The sequence below is a fragment of the Pseudophryne corroboree genome, chromosome 2 (assembly GCF_028390025.1).
Source record: "Pseudophryne corroboree isolate aPseCor3 chromosome 2, aPseCor3.hap2, whole genome shotgun sequence".
NCBI classification, from domain to species: domain Eukaryota; kingdom Metazoa; phylum Chordata; class Amphibia; order Anura; family Myobatrachidae; genus Pseudophryne; species Pseudophryne corroboree.
Genome location: NC_086445.1, coordinates 596,730,702 through 596,750,593, shown reverse-complemented (window position 1 = coordinate 596,750,593; position 19,892 = coordinate 596,730,702). Strand labels below are relative to the sequence as shown.

The 19,892-nt window shown below is 45.7% G+C and overlaps 1 protein-coding gene across 2 annotated transcripts in view; it reads right to left on the bottom strand.

Moving 5' to 3' along the window:
- Positions 1 to 19,892, bottom strand: part of LOC135038305 (transcription elongation factor A protein 3-like) — a 150,418-nt gene that overhangs the window by 99,549 nt on the left and 30,977 nt on the right. Inside the window, exons 4-6 of one of the 2 annotated variants that reach the window (XM_063954639.1) lie at positions 11,354 to 11,426; positions 11,176 to 11,211; positions 6,067 to 6,111 (exon numbers count right to left, since the gene is read on the bottom strand). In XM_063954639.1, coding sequence (XP_063810709.1) covers positions 6,067 to 6,111; positions 11,176 to 11,211; positions 11,354 to 11,426 — 154 coding nt within the window. The remainder of the gene's footprint in view (positions 1 to 6,066; positions 6,112 to 11,175; positions 11,212 to 11,353; positions 11,427 to 19,892) is intronic. The other variant, XM_063954640.1, reaches the window with a different exon arrangement.

Genomic DNA, 19,892 nt, shown 5'->3' with positions numbered 1-19,892 from the left:
CTGTCAACAAATCTTGGTATGGTCCTTCCCACCTGTCTATTAGGCAACCTGAGCGTAAGGACAATCACACAGTCTCTTGGTTCACAATCAAGACAGTTAGCATTTGGCATACCAGCAATCAACAGTTTCAAGTTCTTTGTCAAGTTCTCAAATGCTGGCTCATCTCAACAAGGTACTGTACTGTCACCTCATTGGTGTATTTCTGATCATTGTGCGGATCAATCATGACATGAGGTTGTCTTCCAAAAACAACCCCAAAAAAAAACACAAATACCAAAACAAATTTCGAAGAGGGTGATTCGTTAAGTGAAGATCTGGGAGTGGTTCCGAAGCTACATAATACTAGTGGCAGTATCTATGATCACAGTAGTACAATTTCAAGCTTTGCTCCTACTTCTAGGGGTACCATTATCTACACACAAATTTCTGCGCAATTTTTCTTTGTGGTAAACACAGCAGCATCTGTGGCGGCAGGAAATGCCTCTACCCAGTTTGAGAAAACATCAGTGCACACCAATACATAACAATAATTCCTAAAGGGTGTTAACTGTACGAAGTCGATTTGTATTTCCTGAAAAGATCCGTCTGCAGGAGGGATATGGGATGGCTCTGTTGGTATTGCTTTACCAATATTCTTCCTCAAGCAAGTAAGACAGGTCATTGCTCTCTTACCTGCATGAGAATAGAATCCTGGCGCACACCAGTAGGCTCTCATCAGCCAAATCACACATCATACAAGCACCAGAAGTTATTTTAGGCCTGAGTTAAAAATAAAAACTATATCAAGGCTATGCAGCAACTTTTAAATATACTTTTAAACCTACTTAAACAGATAAACAATCCAATCTGAATCAAACACAATATGACTTATTTGAACCTTGTTTTGCAACAATAAAAATACATTTTAGCATCTTAAATATTATGAGAAACGCATTGTCCCTTGAATTTCATATCAGCGTCTTACTAATAACACAACAATACACACGGCTATGATTTTCTCAGCTTTTATGATGCGTCCATCACAAGCTGATCGACCACAGCATCGCGTTTATAATGTACAGTGCATCATTAAGAACGTGATATCGCGGACCAGCCCCCATCTAAGAATGCCAAATTGATTTCTCACAAATATTTAAAATGCCCGCTCTAATATATATTGTAAACGCCTGCACCTCTTATTACCATATCCCATGAATGTGCGCTACATATCGCAAAACACTGCATCCCATAAGAGAAAACAATACACCCACACATTATCTGAGTTCCAAAGCTCATTGATGTATATATTTGTTATTAAAAAGTATATGGATTCAATATATATTACAAAGTACAGTATACATATAGTTACATGATTACAACTCACACAGTAAGCAGCTAAAACATACAATTACATACAGTTACATACAATTACATGCAGTTACAGGCCAGCGATACAATTACCATTCCCTCCAATGCATCTTATGTCTCTCTCTCTCTTTGTAAATAAATACAGGAACTGATCTGCCAGCAAGTCCATCATCATCTCAGACCTTACAGCCACTTCTGAGACCAAAACAGGAACTACCTTCCTGTGTGATCAGTGTGTTATCTAGTTTCTGGGGAGGGGTTCACAATGAGTCACCAGTCCCTTTGTATATGCTGAACAGGTTCAGCCTTTGGGACGTCCAAAGGGGCTGGCCTGAGTTTCCTGTCCACCACCTGTTTGGAATATCTATTGTTCTACTAAAAGTGATTTTAGCTTTTATACATTCAATCATAATTATCCGCTGCAATGTCCCACAACTTAACAACAAGCATCAAATGAACCTACACACCAATCTGGTTACTTCAATAGTAAACATGATCGGTCTATCTGGTTTCGTTCAAATAATACACATACATGACATTACTTCAATATATATAATTTTAAATCATCATGATGTCTGGCGCTTGATATTATTATAATTATGTACTGTATGAAATAAGTGTCGAATCCATCTCTGTGGCATGTCCATGTAAATGCGTGTGTTACCACATATGGCTGTGCTCGCTGCGCATATTTGCAAGTATAGCGACTCATAATGTGTGTAGTTTGTATGTTCTCTTTATGTAATATTTTTTGACTTCGGCAGTCCACCCTTTGGCAGTAAACAATAACTGCCATCAATTATTAACATAAGAAAAAATATTCGACAACCTCTAGCCCTTCTGGTGGCGGTAGTAGAACCTCTGGGTTTGCCCCTAAACTTAACAGTCCAAATGGACTGTAAGTTGGGACCTGACGAGGCCTTCCTAGCTGGGGGAGCTGCAGAATGTAGGTATGTGGTCTTAGCAGTAGCTTTGGAGATTCATTTGTCTAGTTCATCTCCAAATAAAGCCCCACCTGTGAAAGGTAGGCCTTCCATGCCTTTCCTGGAGTCCGCATCTGCAGTCCACTGGCGTAGTCATAGACCCCTGCGTGCAGACACTGCCATAGCTGTAGTGCGTGCATTAAGCAAGCCTATTTATTTTATGGCTTCTTCCATAAAATTTGCAGAATCCTGTATATGCTGCAGGAACAAGATAACCTCCTCCTGAGGCAAGGTGTCTAACCCTTCAATCAGGTTACCCAACCATTTAGCAATGGCTCTAGTAATCCACCCACTTGCTACAGTGGGTCTCTGGGCCACCCCAGCAGCTGTATACAAGGATTTGAGTGTAGTCTTGATTTTACGATAAGCCGCGTCTTTTAGGAAGGCTGCACCCGGGACAGGCAATACAATTTTCGTGAAAGCCTGGATAGTGATGCATCCACTATCGGTGGATTTTCCCATTTTTTTCCTATCCTCAGGAGAAAAAGGAAAGGACGATAACAACCGTTTAGGGATTTTACATTTCCTATCAGGATTAACCCATGGTTCTTCAAACAGGGTATTTAGTTCCTTTGACACAGGAAAAGTGGCTGAGGATTTCTTCTTTATATTAAAATATGATTCCTCTCTCTCCTCTGTCACCTTATCAGAGATATTCAGAACTTCTCAGATAGCTTCTATGAGAGCCTCTATTCCCTGAGTACCCTGCCCCACCTCTGAGTCCACCTCACCCTCCTCTATTTCTGACTCCTCATCATCCGAGTCAGACTGCAGGATATGGGCCAAAGTGCGTTTTTGCGGACAAATGGCAGGGGACTGAGAATCTGGTTTGGGTACTGAGTCTCTTTTCATAAGCTCAGTCATAGATTGTCTTAAGTATTGCGTCTCTTTCTCATTCCGAGATAACTTAGTAGAGATTGTGGAAATCATTCACCTAATGGAGTCCAGCCATGTTGGTGTTGGTTCTGCCCCACTAGCCTGTGAAGGGACACTACATTGAGTACACACTAGTGAACCCCCTGGGGAAGAGGAACACTGTGCCTTACATGAAACACACTCTTTTCCTGACATACTGTAACCGTGACAGCACACACACACACAGGAAAAGGTTAAATGCACAATTAACCTACAAAGAGCCCATCCAGAGAGACACAGAGGGAGTATGGAACCAGACACAGCGCCCTTAACGCTAATGCCAAGCTTAGCCGGGTCGCAGACTAAGTACCTAGATTAGGGACTAAGTACACTAATAATCGCTCCCCCCCTGCTATGACACCCTGGTACCACTGAGGTAATGTGGAGTCTCTCCGAAGGAGCTGCGCATCCCTGTCAGTCAGCGTCTGTGTCAGCTGCAGAGGGAAAATGGCGCTGGTGAGCTACTGAATCTGCTCATAGTGAAGCCCTGCCCCTTCAATGGCGCGCGGTCTTCTCGCTCTTTTTTTATACTGGCTGTATGTGTCTATGTGCATTGAATGGAGACAGACTCCTTTTATGGCTATGTTGCCAGTCTGAGTACTGTGTCCTCTGTTCAGCGTCTGTGTCCGTACACAGCGGAAGACGCAGTCCGCCCCGTTTAGAAGCCATTCGTCTCCGTACCCTCATGCTGCCATAATGGGTGGTGACCGCTAACCGGGATTGCGGCTTAGTACTCACCAATCTTCATTCTTTTGGCTCTGCTAGGGGTGGCGGCGTGCTGCTGGAATGTACGCTCACCGTGGGGGGGGCTTGCGAATAGTTCCCTCAGGAGCTCAGTGTCCTGTCAGCGGGGAACGGGATCATTACCCTGAGAGAGGTTGGGCCGTTCCCCTCCCTAAGTCCCACAAAGCAGGCAGGCTGGTGCCATCCAGTCCTGCCTGAAAATAACAAACTAAAGGGTCTATTTACTAAGCCTTGGATGGAGATAAAGTCACTAGAGATTAAGTACCAGCCAATCATCTCCTAACTGTCATTTTTAAAACTCAGCCTGTGACATGGCAGTTAGGAGGTGATTGGCTGGTACTTTATCTCCAGCGACGTTATCTCCAAGGCTTAGTAAATAGACCGCTTAGAAAATAAATGCAGAAAACTCTTTAGGAGCTTCGAGAGACGTGACTGGCTCCTCCGGGCACATTTTCTAAACTGAGTCTGGTAGGAGGGGCATAGAGGGAGGAGCCAGTGCACACAATCAATTTCTTACAGTGCCCATGGCTCCTAGTGGACCCCTCTATACGTCACGGTACTAAATGGATTCCCAGTATCCCCTAGGACGTAAGAGAAAATTATTGTTACTCCATTATGTAATGTAATTACTACTACCCAGTATTGAATGTGCATGTATATTTCTTTAGTGAATAACTTATTTCACATGACCTGTTGCTGTTAGATGCATCAGTTATTATACTTTAGTGTATGATTAACTCTTGCACCCTAACTCTGCGGTAAGATATACTATGCTGCTTGTACGATTAGATAATACACAGTATAAGGCACACATACTGTAACAGAAGGAAGGATGAGTATCACTAGTGTTGGAGAAGTGAAACAAGTACCTTCCTTTCTCTGTATGCAGGTTCTTGTGTGCAGCAGAGGGAGACCAGCGGGTGATGGAGAACACAGGTGAGGTATTACAGGGAACAGATATACAATAAAATGAAGGTAGACTTAAATATTCAAAAGGCCTCAACTGTAATATATACAAGCTTTTGTAATATAGAAGGTATTAGTTAGGTTTTAATACCTCACCATAACAATTGTGGATGGAGACAAACAAACTCCTTATAACAACCTCAGTGGATGTTTTACCCCGGCACTCTTCCAGGGGATGCGGTTATGTTACCAGCACTCGAGATCCTGGCAGTCAGCATGCCGACGGCGGGATCCCAAATTCTAAAAATGCCGGCAGTCGAAATGCCAACCCACAGGGTCTATTTTCACTCATGGGTGACCACGACACGCATAGAGTGGGTATAGAACCTGTAGCGAGCGCAGCGAGCCACTGAGCCAACTGCGTGGCGAGTGCAGCGAGCCTGCAAGGGGCTTTGTTTCGCTCGCCCCCCAACCCCGCCGGCATTCTGCTGCCAGGATCCCGGTGTCAGTATGCTGGATGCCAGCATAACATACCCAACCTCTCTTCTAGACCTGCATTGTAGGAGACATTTGTTCATATTTCTTGCTGAAGAGATCTCGGGGTAAATTTACAAAGTGGCAATTTGAAATCCAAGTGGATTTGCTGTGGGTTTCTGACAGGATTGCACCCAACCAATTCACTAAATTCAAATCCACAGCAAAACCCAAGGAAGCCATAAATGAAAGAACAGGTCAACATAGAATCAACTTCAGTGATTTTCACAACATAAGAATGTTAAACCCAGAATTATTACCTAGTACCAAGTTTATTTCCCACTGTAAAACTGATGAAAACCCGCGCAAATAAATGCACTGCCTCTGATAGGCAGGTTTGTTAAAAGGAAGGGCTTTAAATTCTACACAAGAGTAAAGTAAATAGGCCAAACAAAGACATATTCAAAGTTGTCAGCTTTCTAGCTGCCCCCCTGATAGGGGGCAGCCAGGGCGGCGGTGCGGGGAGTATGGTGCAGCCAAGTGGGTCCCATGTTCTGAACAGTCCTATTTATTCCTATGAGAGTGTCCGGGAGTGACAAGATATACTATGCTTTGTGATAAGATCATACACAGTATAAGGCACACATAACAGAGGGAAAGAGGAGTATCAGTAGTGTTGGAGAAGTGAAACAAGTACCTTCCTTTCTCTGTATGCAGGTTCTTGTGTGCAGCAGAGGGAGACCTGCGGGTGATGGAGAACACAAGAGAGATATTACAGGGGACAGATATACAATAACATCATGATGAGCTAAAATGTCCTAATACCTAACTGTAAATAGTATAATAAAAGCCTTTAAGCAGAAGGTAATCACATGCTCTTAGTTAGATTTTTAATACAAAGCCCAATGCCTTAATGCTTCACTCTAAAAATTAAGGATGGAGACAAACAAACTGCAATTCACAACCACTGTAGGTAACATATGTATCAAAGGGGGTCATTCCGAGTTGATCGCTCGCTGCCGATTTTCGCAGCGCAGCGTTCAGGTGAAAAAACATCATTTATGCGCATGTGTATGGCCCGCAATGCGCACACGCGACCTACGGGTACAAAGCTTTTTGTGGTTGTGCTCAGGTTCTAGCGAAGTTTTCCTTCGCACTGACGGCCGCAAGAAGATTGACAGGAAGGGGGCGTTTCTGGGTGTCAACTGACTGTTTTCAGGGAGTGTTTGCAAAAACGCAGGCGTGTCTGAAAAAAAGCAGGCGTGGCTGGGCGTTCATTGGGCGGATGTATGACATCAAATCCGGACACGAATAGGCTGAAGTGATCGCAAGCGCTGAGTAGGCTCAGAGCTACTCTGAAACTGCACAAACTGTTTTTGCAGAGCTCGGCTGCACATGCGTTCGCACTTCTGCTAAGCTAAAATACACTCCCCAGTGGGCGGCGGCATAGCGTTTGCACGGCTGCTAAAAACTGCTAGCGAGCGATCAACTCGGAATGACACCCAAAGTTGGAGAGCGATAAAGTGGAGAGATATAGGGCCTAATTCAGACCTGATCGCTGCTGCAAATTTGTTAGCAGTTGGGCAAAACCATGTGCACTGCAGGGGGGACAGAATGATATAACATGTGCAGAGAGAGTTAGATTTGGGTGGGGTGTGTTTAAACTGAAATCTAAATTGCAGTGTAAAAATAAAGCAGCCAGTATTTACCCTGCACAGAAACAACATAACCCACCCAAATCTAACTCTCTCTGCACATGTTTCATCTGCCACACCTGCAGTGCACATGGGGGGTGATTCAGAGGTGATCGTAGCTGTGCTAAATTGATCAGGCACACTGACATGCGAGGGGACACCCAGCACAGAGCTAGCCCGCTCCGCATGTCAGTCCCTGCCCCGTCGCAAAAGTATAAAAGCATCGCACATCGGCGACTCCATTGTACTTCAGGAGTAGCTCCCATCCAGCGCAGGTCCTGCTCGCTGGCCGGGAGCTAGTCGTCACTGCCCGGGTCGCAGCGGCTGCGCGTGACGTCATGCAGCCGCCGCGGCCTGCACCTGGCACGGTCCGGCCACGCCTTCGTTGGCTGGATCGTGCCCCTTGAACGGCGGCTTAATGCCGCCATCCCACCCCCTCCCGCCCAGCGACCGCCTCTACCTGTCAATCAGTCAGAGGCGGTAGCTAGCTAAAGACAGTACTGTGGCACCAGATCATGCGCAGTTCAGGCCTGATCACTGCTGTGCGAACACGCACAGCACCAATCAGGTCTGAATTAGCCCCATGGTTTTGCCCAACTTCTAACAAATTTGTAGCAGCGATCAGGTCAGAATTAGGCCCATAGTACCAACCAATCAGTTCCTAATTGCCTTGTTACAGACAGTGTTTGAAAAATGACAGTTAGAAACTGATTGGTTCGTACTTTGGCCCTCATTCCGAGTTGATCGCACGTAGCAACTTTTTGCTGCTCGTGCGATCAACTTGACTCCGCCTATGGGGGAGTGCATTTCTGCATAGCAGGGCTGCGATCGCTTGGGCAGCCCTGCTATGCTAAAAAAGTTTCCTGCAAAACACGACCAGGGTCAGACCTACTTACCCTGTGCGACGGATCCAGCAACGAAGGTCCCGGGATTGACGTCAGACATCCGCCCTCCAAACGCTAGGACACACCTGCGTTCGGATCTCCATGCCCAGAAAACGGTGAGTATCCACCCCGGAATGCCTCCCCGCTGTCAATCTTCTTGCGATCGCGCTAGCGATCACTTTCTTCTCTCTTCTGGCCATTGCCCGGCGACGGCTGTCGCTGGGCAACGACACGCGTGGGCATTGTCATTGCCCTAGAAAGCCCCTTGCGGGCACGGTTGCTCGCTGCGCTCGCCACATCTTATCTTCTCCCTCTATGGGTGTCGTGGACACCCAGAGAGGCAGAAAAGCCTGTGGCACCGGTATTCCGGTGGTAGCATTTCACTACCGGGATTCCGGGCGTAGGTATTGTGATCACTGGGATCTCGACAGGCGGTCTCGTGCATATGGGGAACTCCCATTCAGAATGTGGACTAGCCACAGTACTCTAAGTGCTAGTACGCTTGTGGATGGGATGAAAATATATGGACCTGATAGTTTTGTTTGTACCCTACTCTGAATGTTAGGATGCTGCAATCACCCCCATTTTGTGTCACCTCTTGTAGGGATGGACTATTCCACCCAGGGTAATCCTACGCTGTGCACCGAAGATGGCTGCCGCACCTGGTACCCTGTGAGGGTGGAATACACAGCCCATGGAAGTTATTACCCAAAATGCCTACACCAACCCTGCATTATGATTACTCTATGCATTTTAGGTTTTCATTTTTATGCCTGTGTATTGCTGTATTAGTCTTCTGTATCATGTTTGCATTGAGTCCTGTTTGGAGAAAGAGCGCTATATAAATAAAATTATTATTATTATTATTATTATTATTATGCACGAAAGTGAAAACAAAAATGCACTATCCCCCTACTGAATTGGACATCAGCAACTAAAATACATGAATTTGTGGCAAAGTCTCCATTTTAGCTGCTAGCTTCAGGGCATTTTCAGTCATGTATAATAACCAGATGCTTTCTCCACCATGGAAGTGATGTAATTCCGCCCACTACTCTCTTCCCCGTATAAGTGCATTTCATAGCAGAAGTGCATAAGCCAATATAAATACAACTTCACATGTGATATGAGATAAAGGTTACTCTGATGTCCTCTAACTGATATGAGCACATTAAGACCTGAATAAGGCATTTATGAGCATTGCTATATGACAAAAGGAGTTGAGGCACTAAGCCACATATAGGGATCAATTAAATAAACTCACCCACACAAGTCTGTGCGAGTAAATGTGGCTATATGCCCCCCTTACTGTAGCTATGGGCTTGCTGACTTCTCTGTTTGTCTGGGTTTAGATCAGGCTGCAATTGGGGCGAGATAAGGTGCCATTGCCAGCACTCTCATGCTGTTGCAATGGTAACTCGCTCTCCTCACGGCTAATCGACCCATACAGTTGTGCCTATTACAAGCCAAACTGAAGGAGCCATCTAAGGCTTTGTACACACTGGCATTAATTACATATCTTTTACTAGCAATTTAATTAAACCATTGTTTCTAGTGTCACCATGCCCCCAAGCGATGGATGTCACAGAATCATCCATATACAATAGAGTTAGTAATAAAATGGAGTAATGTGCAATAAATGAGTTTGTATTAATTAGCAGGGTCGCCATCAGGGAGGACTGCCAGGACCGGAGTGTCGGGCCTGGACATAGAGGAGGTCTCGCCCCTGTCTTCTACCGCTAATACCTGGAGACCTGCACCAGGCTGCGTAACAACAGCAGGCTGATGGGCAGGGAAGGACTTCTTAAAAACAGGCCTTCCCTGAGCACTGGGCCTCTGTGAATTGCCCCTGCGTGATGTCACATAGAGTTGGAGCGCCGCTTCCTAAAGCTCCAAGTGACTGAACATTGCATTGCAGAGTAGAGAACAGAAAGACCAGCCAAAGAAGAAGGTTAATAATGCAAAATGTAAGCAGACCACAATCATAGAGGAGGGATATGGTAGCTGGAGTGGTGGATGCCTCTTTTGTTAGTCCTAGGCCCCAAAATTTCTGATGGTAGTCCTGTTTATTAGTATCATTAGTACAAGTATTCACTTTAGTTTGCACTTGATTCATAATAAGATTTTTGAAACACAAAAATACTAATTTAATAAAAGTGCTTTCTTTGCTAAAGTAAATGTATGCATATACTATGTTCCAATGTAATCCAATTATTACTGTATATCACAAGCAGTGTCTACCGAAAGCAATAATTTGCGTGGAGTTCAGTTCAGGTGTAGCAATTGTTGCCGGCGGTTGGGCTTCCGGCGACCATCATACCGGCGCCGGAATCCTGATCGCCGGCATACCGACAGCTGTGCGAGCGCAAATGAGCCCCTTGCGGGCTCACTGCGCTTGCCACGCTGCGGGCACGGTGGCGCGTGCACTATCTATTCTCCCTCCAGGGGGGTCGAGGACCCCCAAGAGGGAGAAAAGTTGTCGGTATGCCGATGGTCGGTATTCTGGCGCCAGTATGGTGGTCGTCGGGAGCCCGGCCACCGGCAACCTGATGACCACCCTTCAGTTCCATTGCTGTTTTATCAGACACTCTTGATACATGTATTTGAGTTTCGTTATCTTTCTAACTAACCATAGGTTGTCCTTTCCCCCTATCCCCCATCCTTCTTCTTTCTCTTTCTTATGTCTCCCACATGCACCCCCCCCCCCCCTCCCCCAAAACACATCTCCATTCTCTTGTTATGATTTGAGGGAAATAATGGAAATATAAACCACTCCACTCATCTGTGTGCAGGGAGGAACACAACTGAAGAGTTATGAAGAAAAGATTTCAGCCGCCACTCTTCATCAATGATTACACTGAATAATACATAGCCAAGGCGGCATGTCAGACAGTGCTACAGACCTATGCATTGATGAAAGCTCCCTCTTAAACACTGCAGTTAGTATGGGTAGATATTACATAAGCTATAGAGGGTGTCCCTAAAGTCTAGACACAAAGTTATTGCATCGCGTTCACTAGAATCTTGCAAAGCGCATCAACCTTTGCATCACAAATGATGGAAATCATATTGAAGATGTAATTTGTTAATAGTCCAATTAAGTAAAATGTTGTTGAAAATGTCATTAATTTCTTGAGAACATGCATTATGCATTATTGCCTATATGTCCAGACTTTAGGGACACCCTGTAGATAGATATACTGTACATGCTTTGTATTGTGTACTAACCTTTTTGAATGTAACTTCTTTCCTTCTTTCTTCATGCTTAATTTTAAATGTAATTTGTGGAAAAAACAATGAAGCAAAAGAAATGAAGAGAGGAAAAAGAGATGTTGATAGAATGGATGTCATAAGCAAAGATATGGAAGCAGGTCTATGGGAGAGTAGGCTCTTACTATATACTAACCTTGCCGGCTCGGCTTTAGTGGGTGAAGACATAGCTGATTCCACGGTGTCATCGTTAGTCTTGTATGAGGATTCTGAGAAGAAACACATATGTAAGTGGGGAACATGGGTAAAGAGGCAATGGAAACAGAGTAGGAAAATGATTGAAAGTGCAGTAAATAGGTATCTCAGATCATTCACAGTGAATTATTATTATAGTTTATTTATATGGCGCCACAAGGTTTTGCAGAGTTGAACAGAGTACATAAACAAATTAACAAAACAAGAAAACAATATGACTTACAGTACAAGAACAATGTAGGACAAGTACATGGTATATAAACAATGCTGCATAAGGGGACAGGACACTGAAATAATCATCAGGGTGGCAGAAACCTAGGGTTCGGTGCCGCCATATGGAGTAGGAAATAGTCAAAGAGAGAGAAAAGCACATGAGAGGAGAGGGCCCTGCTTGTGAGAGCTTACATTCTGCAGGGAAGAGGCAGATAGACAGAGGTGACACAGATGGGGTAGAAGTGAGCCATGTAACAGAGGGTTAGGATGAGAGATGGCGTAGAAGTGAGCATGTAACAGAGGGTTAGGATGAGAGATGGCGTAGAAGTGAGCATGTAGCAGAGGGTTAGGATGAGATATGGTGTAGAGGTGAGCCATGTAGCAAAGGGTTAGGATGAGAGATGGGGTAGAAGTGAGCCATGTAGCAGAGGGTTAGGATGATAGATGGGGTAAAAGTGAGTCATGTGTTAGCGCCGGGAGGCGCGCGTCCCGGCCGTTGCCTAGGAGCCGGGATGCTGCACCTCCTGCTGACCCTGCCCGGTAGCAACAGGTGACGTCGAGCGCAAGGTTTCCTGGTCCCGGCCTGGCGCCTAGCAACAGGCTGACGCCGGGCGCAGGGGGCCGCCGCACTCCTTGGCAACGGGGATGCCGGAAGCAGTAGGTGTTCCCCGTTGCTTAAACTCTTTAGTACGTGCAGCAGGGCAGCTGCACTTAGTTATTACTCAGGTCTGTGATTGGTTGTAGTCCATTTACATTCTTCCTCAGTGCACTCCCAAAACGCTGGTGATAGTTCTCAGTTCCTGCTTCAGTGTGAAACTGTCAGCTCGTATGAGATTCTGTCTGCCTGTGTAATACCCATGACCTGGAGACCTTGTCAGGCTGATTGCCTGATCAGATCTAGCTAGCCTTGTATTCATGTTTTTGTGGAGTTTCCACACAGACACTGCTTTGCTTGCATTTCTTTATTATATACAACCTGTGCATTGTTGCATGTAATTTCTGTCTGGTTGCTTATAACACCTTTGAGCATTGTTGCTTTCATATTTATTTAGTTGCTTATCACATCTCATGCATTGTTGCATTCACAATTATTTGTATATTGTGTATAGTGTCGTAGCTTTCAACACTGTGCATTGTTATACGTACATTTTGTGTATGTTAAGAACACACTCCTCAGTCTGTGCCTTAGCATAGTAGTAAGGTTGTGTCAGGTGACCGTCTCACCGTACTGCATTTACACCTGCCCAGCCTCCAATAGTCGCCTTGTATATACGGAAAACCTGGCGGCATCTGAGTACGGGGAGGACCTAATTTACCCTGGAAAGGTGGCTGCTATAGGCAAAGTCTTTGGCTGCAGGAGGCTAAAAGACTGCTGGGCAGTGGGTAATTGCGTGAGCATCACAAGGCACCACCTGTAAACCTACGAAACTGAGTGTAACCATAACACCATGTAGCAGAGGTTTAGGATGAGAGATGGGCAGAAGTGAGCATGTAGCAGAGGGTTAGAATTAGAGATGAGCGCCTGAAATTTTTCGGGTTTTGTGTTTTGGTTTTGGGTTCGGTTCCGCGGCCGTGTTTTGGGTTCGAACGCGTTTTGGCAAAACCTCACCGAATTTTTTTTGTCGGATTCGGGTGTGTTTTGGATTCGGGTGTTTTTTTCAAAAAACACTAAAAAACAGCTTAAATCATAGAATTTGGGGGTCATTTTGATCCCAAAGTATTATTAACCTCAAAAACCATAATTTACACTCATTTTCAGTCTATTCTGAATACCTCACACCTCACAATATTATTTTTAGTCCTAAAATTTGCACCGAGGTCGCTGTGTGAGTAAGATAAGCGACCCTAGTGGCCGACACAAACACCGGGCCCATCTAGGAGTGGCACTGCAGTGTCACGCAGGATGTCCCTTCCAAAAAACCCTCCCCAAACAGCACATGACGCAAAGAAAAAAAGAGGCGCAATGAGGTAGCTGTGTGAGTAAGATTAGCGACCCTAGTGGCCGACACAAACACCGGGCCCATCTAGGAGTGGCACTGCAGTGTCACGCAGGATGGCCCTTCCAAAAAACCCTCCCCAAACAGCACATGACGCAAAGAAAAAAAGAGGCGCAATGAGGTAGCTGTGTGAGTAAGATTAGCGACCCTAGTGGCCGACACAAACACCGGGCCCATCTAGGAGTGGCACTGCAGTGTCACGCAGGATGTCCCTTCCAAAAAACCCTCCCCAAACAGCACATGACGCAAAGAAAAAAAGAGGCGCAATGAGGTAGCTGACTGTGTGAGTAAGATTAACGACCCTAGTGGCCGACACAAACACCGGGCCCATTTAGGAATGGCACTGCAGTGTCACGCAGGATGTCCCTTCCAAAAAACCCTCCCCAATCAGCACATGATGCAAAGAAAAAGAAAAGAAAAAAGAGGTGCAAGATGGAATTGTCCTTGGGCCCTCCCACCCACCCTTATGTTGTATAAACAAAACAGGACATGCACACTTTAACCAACCCATCATTTCAGTGACAGGGTCTGCCACACGACTGTGACTGATATGACGGGTTGGTTTGGACCCCCCCCAAAAAAGAAGCAATTAATCTCTCCTTGCACAAACTGGCTCTACAGAGGCAAGATGTCCACCTCATCATCACCCTCCGATATATCACCGTGTACATCCCCCTCCTCACAGATTATCAATTCGTCCCCACTGGAATCCACCATCTCAGCTCCCTGTGTACTTTGTGGAGGCAATTGCTGCTGGTCAATGTCTCCGCGGAGGAATTGATTATAATTCATTTTAATGAACATCATCTTCTCCACATTTTCTGGATGTAACCTCGTACGCCGATTGCTGACAAGGTGAGCGGCGGCACTAAACACTATTTCGGAGTACACACTTGTGGGAGGGCAACTTAGGTAGAATAAAGCCAGTTTGTGCAAGGGCCTCCAAATTGCCTCTTTTTCCTGCCAGTATAAGTACGGACTGTGTGACGTGCCTACTTGGATGCGGTCACTCATATAATCCTCCACCATTCTTTCAATGGTGAGAGAATCATATGCAGTGACAGTAGACGACATGTCCGTAATCGTTGTCAGGTCCTTCAGTCCGGACCAGATGTCAGCATCAGCAGTCGCTCCAGACTGCCCTGCATCACCGCCAGCGGGTGGGCTCGGAATTCTGAGCCTTTTCCTCGCACCCCCAGTTGCGGGAGAATGTGAAGGAGGAGATGTTGACAGGTCGCGTTCCGCTTGACTTGACAATTTTCTCACCAGCAGGTCTTTCAACCCCAGCAGACTTGTGTCTGCCGGAAAGAGAGATCCAAGGTAGGCTTTAAATCTAGGATCGAGCACGGTGGCCAAAATGTAGTGCTCTGATTTCAACAGATTGACCACCCGTGAATCCTTGTTAAGCGAATTAAGGGCTCCATCCACAAGTCCCACATGCCTAGCGGAATCGCTCCGTGTTAGCTCCTCCTTCAATGTCTCCAGCTTCTTCTGCAAATGCCTGATGAGGGGAATGACCTGACTCAGGCTGGCAGTGTCTGAACTGACTTCACGTGTGGCAAGTTCAAAGGGCATCAGAACCTTGCACAACGTTGAAATCATTCTCCACTGCGCTTGAGACAGGTGCATTCCACCTACTATATCGTGCTCAATTGTATAGGCTTGAATGGCCTTTTGCTGCTCCTCCAACCTCTGAAGCATATAGAGGGTTGAATTCCACCTCGTTACCACTTCTTGCTTCAGATGATGGCAGGGCAGGTTCAGTAGTTTTTGGTGGTGCTCCAGTCTTCTGTACGTGGTGCCTGTACGCCGAAAGTGTCCCGCAATTCTTCTGGCCACCGACAGCATCTCTTGCACGCCCCTGTCGTTTTTTTAAAAATTCTGCACCACCAAATTCAAGGTATGTGCAAAACATGGGACGTGCTGGAATTTGCCCATATTTAATGCACACACAATATTGCTGGCGTTGTCCGATGCCACAAATCCACAGGAGAGTCCAATTGGGGTAAGCCATTCCGCGATGATCTTCCTCAGTTGCCGTAAGAGGTTTTCAGCTGTGTGCGTATTCTGGAAAGCGGTGATACAAAGCGTAGCCTGCCTAGGAAAGAGTTGGCGTTTGCGAGATGCTGCTACTGGTGCCGCCGCTGCTGTTCTTGCGGCGGGAGTCCATACATCTACCCAGTGGGCTGTCACAGTCATATAGTCCTGACCCTGCCCTGCTCCACTTGTCCACATGTCCGTGGTTAAGTGGACATTGGGTACAGCTGCATTTTTTAGGACACTGGTGACTCTTTTTCTGAGGTCTGTGTACATTTTCGGTATCGCCTGCCTAGAGAAATGGAACCTAGATGGTATTTGGTACCGGGGACACAGTACCTCCAACAAGTCTCTAGTTGGCTCTGCAGTAATGATGGATACCGGAACCACGTTTCTCACCACCCAGGATGCCAAGGCCTCAGTTATCCGCTTTGCAGTAGGATGACTGCTGTGATATTTCATCTTCCTCGCAAAGGACTGTTGAACAGTCAATTGCTTACTGGAAGTAGTACAAGTGGGCTTACGACTTCCCCTCTGGGATGACCATCGACTCCCAGCGGCAACAACAGCAGCGCCAGCAGCAGTAGGCGTTACACGCAAGGATGCATCGGAGGAATCCCAGGCAGGAGAGGACTCGTCAGAATTGCCAGTGACATGGCCTGCAGGACTATTGGCATTCCTGGGGAAGGAGGAAATTGACACTGAGGGAGTTGGTGGGGTGGTTTGCGTGAGCTTGGTTACAAGAGGAAGGGATTTACTGGTCAGTGGACTGCTTCCGCTGTCACCCAAAGTTTTTGAACTTGTCACTGACTTATTATGAATGCGCTGCAGGTGACGTATAAGGGAGGATGTTCCGAGGTGGTTAACGTCCTTACCCCTACTTATTACAGCTTGACAAAGGGAACACACGGCTTGACACCTGTTGTCCGCATTTCTGGTGAAATACCTCCACACCGAAGAGCTGATTTTTTTGGTATTTTCACCTGGCATGTCAACGGCCATATTCCTCCCACGGACAACAGGTGTCTCCCCGGGTGCCTGACTTATACAAACCACCTCACCATCAGAATCCTCCTGGTCAATTTCCTCCCCAGCGCCAGCAACACCCATATCCTCCTCATCCTGGTGTACTTCAACACTGACATCTTCAATCTGACTATCAGGAACTGGACTGTGGGTGCTCCTTCCAGCACTTGCAGGGGGCGTGCAAATGGTGGAAGGCGCATGCTCTTCACGTCCAGTGTTGGGAAGGTCAGGCATCGCAACCGACACAATTGGACTCTCCTTGTGGATTTGGGATTTCGAAGAATGCACAGTTCTTTGCTGTGCTGCTTTTGCCAGCTTGAGTCTTTTCATTTTTCTAGCGAGAGGCTGAGTGCTTCCATCCTCATGTGAAGCTGAACCACTAGCCATGAACATAGGCCAGGGCCTCAGCCGTTCCTTGCCACTCCGTGTCGTAAATGGCATATTGGCAAGTTTACGCTTCTCCTCCGACAATTTTATTTTAGGTTTTGGAGTCCTTTTTTTTCTGATATTTGGTGTTTTGGATTTGACATGCTCTGTACTATGACATTGGGCATCGGCCTTGGCAGACGACGTTGCTGGCATTTCATCGTCTCGGCCATGACTAGTGGCAGCAGCTTCAGCACGAGGTGGAAGTGGATCTCGATCTTTCCCTAATTTTGGAACCTCAACATTTTTGTTCTCCATATTTTAATAGGCACAACTAAAAGGCACCTCAGGTAAACAATGGAGATGGATACTAGTATACAATTATGGACTGCCTGCCGAGTGCAGACACAGAGGTAGCCACAGCCGTGAACTACCGTACTGTACTGTGTCTGCTGCTAATATAGACTGGTTGATAAAGAGATGTCTATGTAACTATGTATGTATAAAGAAGAAAGAAAAAAAAACCACGGTTAGGTGGTATACAATTATGGACGGACTGCCTGCCGAGTGCCGACACAGAGGTAGCCACAGCCGTGAACTACCGCACTGTACTGTGTCTGCTGCTAATATATAGACTGGTTGATAAAGAGATAGTATACTCGTAACTAGTATGTATGTATAAAGAAAGAAAAAAAAACCACGGTTAGGTGGTATATACAATTATGGACGGGCTGCCGAGTGCCGACACAGAGGTAGCCACAGCCGTGAACTACCGCACTGTACTGTGTCTGCTGCTAATATAGACTGGTTGATAAAGAGATAGTATACTCGTAACTAGTATGTATGTATAAAGAAAGAAAAAAAAACCACGGTTAGGTGGTATATACAATTATGGACGGGCTGCCGAGTGCCGACACAGAGGTAGCCACAGCCGTGAACTACCGCACTGTACTGTGTCTGCTGCTAATATAGACTGGTTGATAAAGAGATAGTATACTCGTAACTAGTATGACTATAAAGAAAGAAAAAAAAACCACGGTTAGGTGGTATATACAATTATGGACGGGCTGCCGAGTGCCGACACAGAGGTAGCCACAGCCGTGAACTACCGCACTGTACTGTGTCTGCTGCTAATATATAGACTGGTTGATAAAGAGATAGTATACTCGTAACTAGTATGTATGTATAAAGAAAGAAAAAAAAACCACGGTTAGGTGGTATATACAATTATGGACGGGCTGCCGAGTGCCGACACAGAGGTAGCCACAGCCGTGAACTACCGCACTGTACTGTGTCTGCTGCTAATATAGACTGGTTGATAAAGAGATAGTATACTCGTAACTAGTATGACTATAAAGAAAGAAAAAAAAACCACGGTTAGGTGGTATATACAATTATGGACGGGCTGCCGAGTGCCGACACAGAGGTAGCCACAGCCGTGAACTACCGCACTGTACTGTGTCTGCTGCTAATATATAGACTGGTTGATAAAGAGATAGTATACTCGTAACTAGTATGTATGTATAAAGAAAGAAAAAAAAACCACGGTTAGGTGGTATATACAATTATGGACGGGCTGCCGAGTGCCGACACAGAGGTAGCCACAGCCGTGAACTACCGCACTGTACTGTGTCTGCTGCTAATATAGACTGGTTGATAAAGAGATAGTATACTCGTAACTAGTATGTATGTATAAAGAAAGAAAAAAAAAACACGGTTAGGTGGTATATACAATTATGGACGGGCTGCCGAGTGCCGACACAGAGGTAGCCACAGCCGTGAACTACCGCACTGTACTGTGTCTGCTGCTAATATATAGACTGGTTGATAAAGAGATAGTATACTCGTAACTAGTATGTATGTATAAAGAAAGAAAAAAAAACCACGGTTAGGTGGTATATACAATTATGGACGGGCTGCCGAGTGCCGACACAGAGGTAGCCACAGCCGTGAACTACCGCACTGTACTGTGTCTGCTGCTAATATAGACTGGTTGATAAAGAGATAGTATACTCGTAACTAGTATGTATGTATAAAGAAAGAAAAAAAAACCACGGTTAGGTGGTATATACAATTATGGACGGGCTGCCGAGTGCCGACACAGAGGTAGCCACAGCCGTGAACTACCGCACTGTACTGTGTCTGCTGCTAATATATAGACTGGTTGATAAAGAGATAGTATACTCGTAACTAGTATGTATGTATAAAGAAAGAAAAAAAAACCACGGTTAGGTGGTATATACAATTATGGACGGGCTGCCGAGTGCCGACACAGAGGTAGCCACAGCCGTGAACTACCGCACTGTACTGTGTCTGCTGCTAATATATAGACTGGTTGATAAAGAGATAGTATACTCGTAACTAGTATGTATGTATAAAGAAAGAAAAAAAAAACACGGTTAGGTGGTATATACAATTATGGACGGGCTGCCGAGTGCCGACACAGAGGTAGCCACAGCCGTGAACTACCGCACTGTACTGTGTCTGCTGCTAATATAGACTGGTTGATAAAGAGATAGTATACTCGTAACTAGTATGTATGTATAAAGAAAGAAAAAAAAACCACGGTTAGGTGGTATATACAATTATGGACGGGCTGCCGAGTGCCGACACAGAGGTAGCCACAGCCGTGAACTACCGCACTGTACTGTGTCTGCTGCTAATATATAGACTGGTTGATAAAGAGATAGTATACTCGTAACTAGTATGTATGTATAAAGAAAGAAAAAAAAACCACGGTTAGGTGGTATATACAATTATGGACGGGCTGCCGAGTGCCGACACAGAGGTAGCCACAGCCGTGAACTACCGCACTGTACTGTGTCTGCTGCTAATATATAG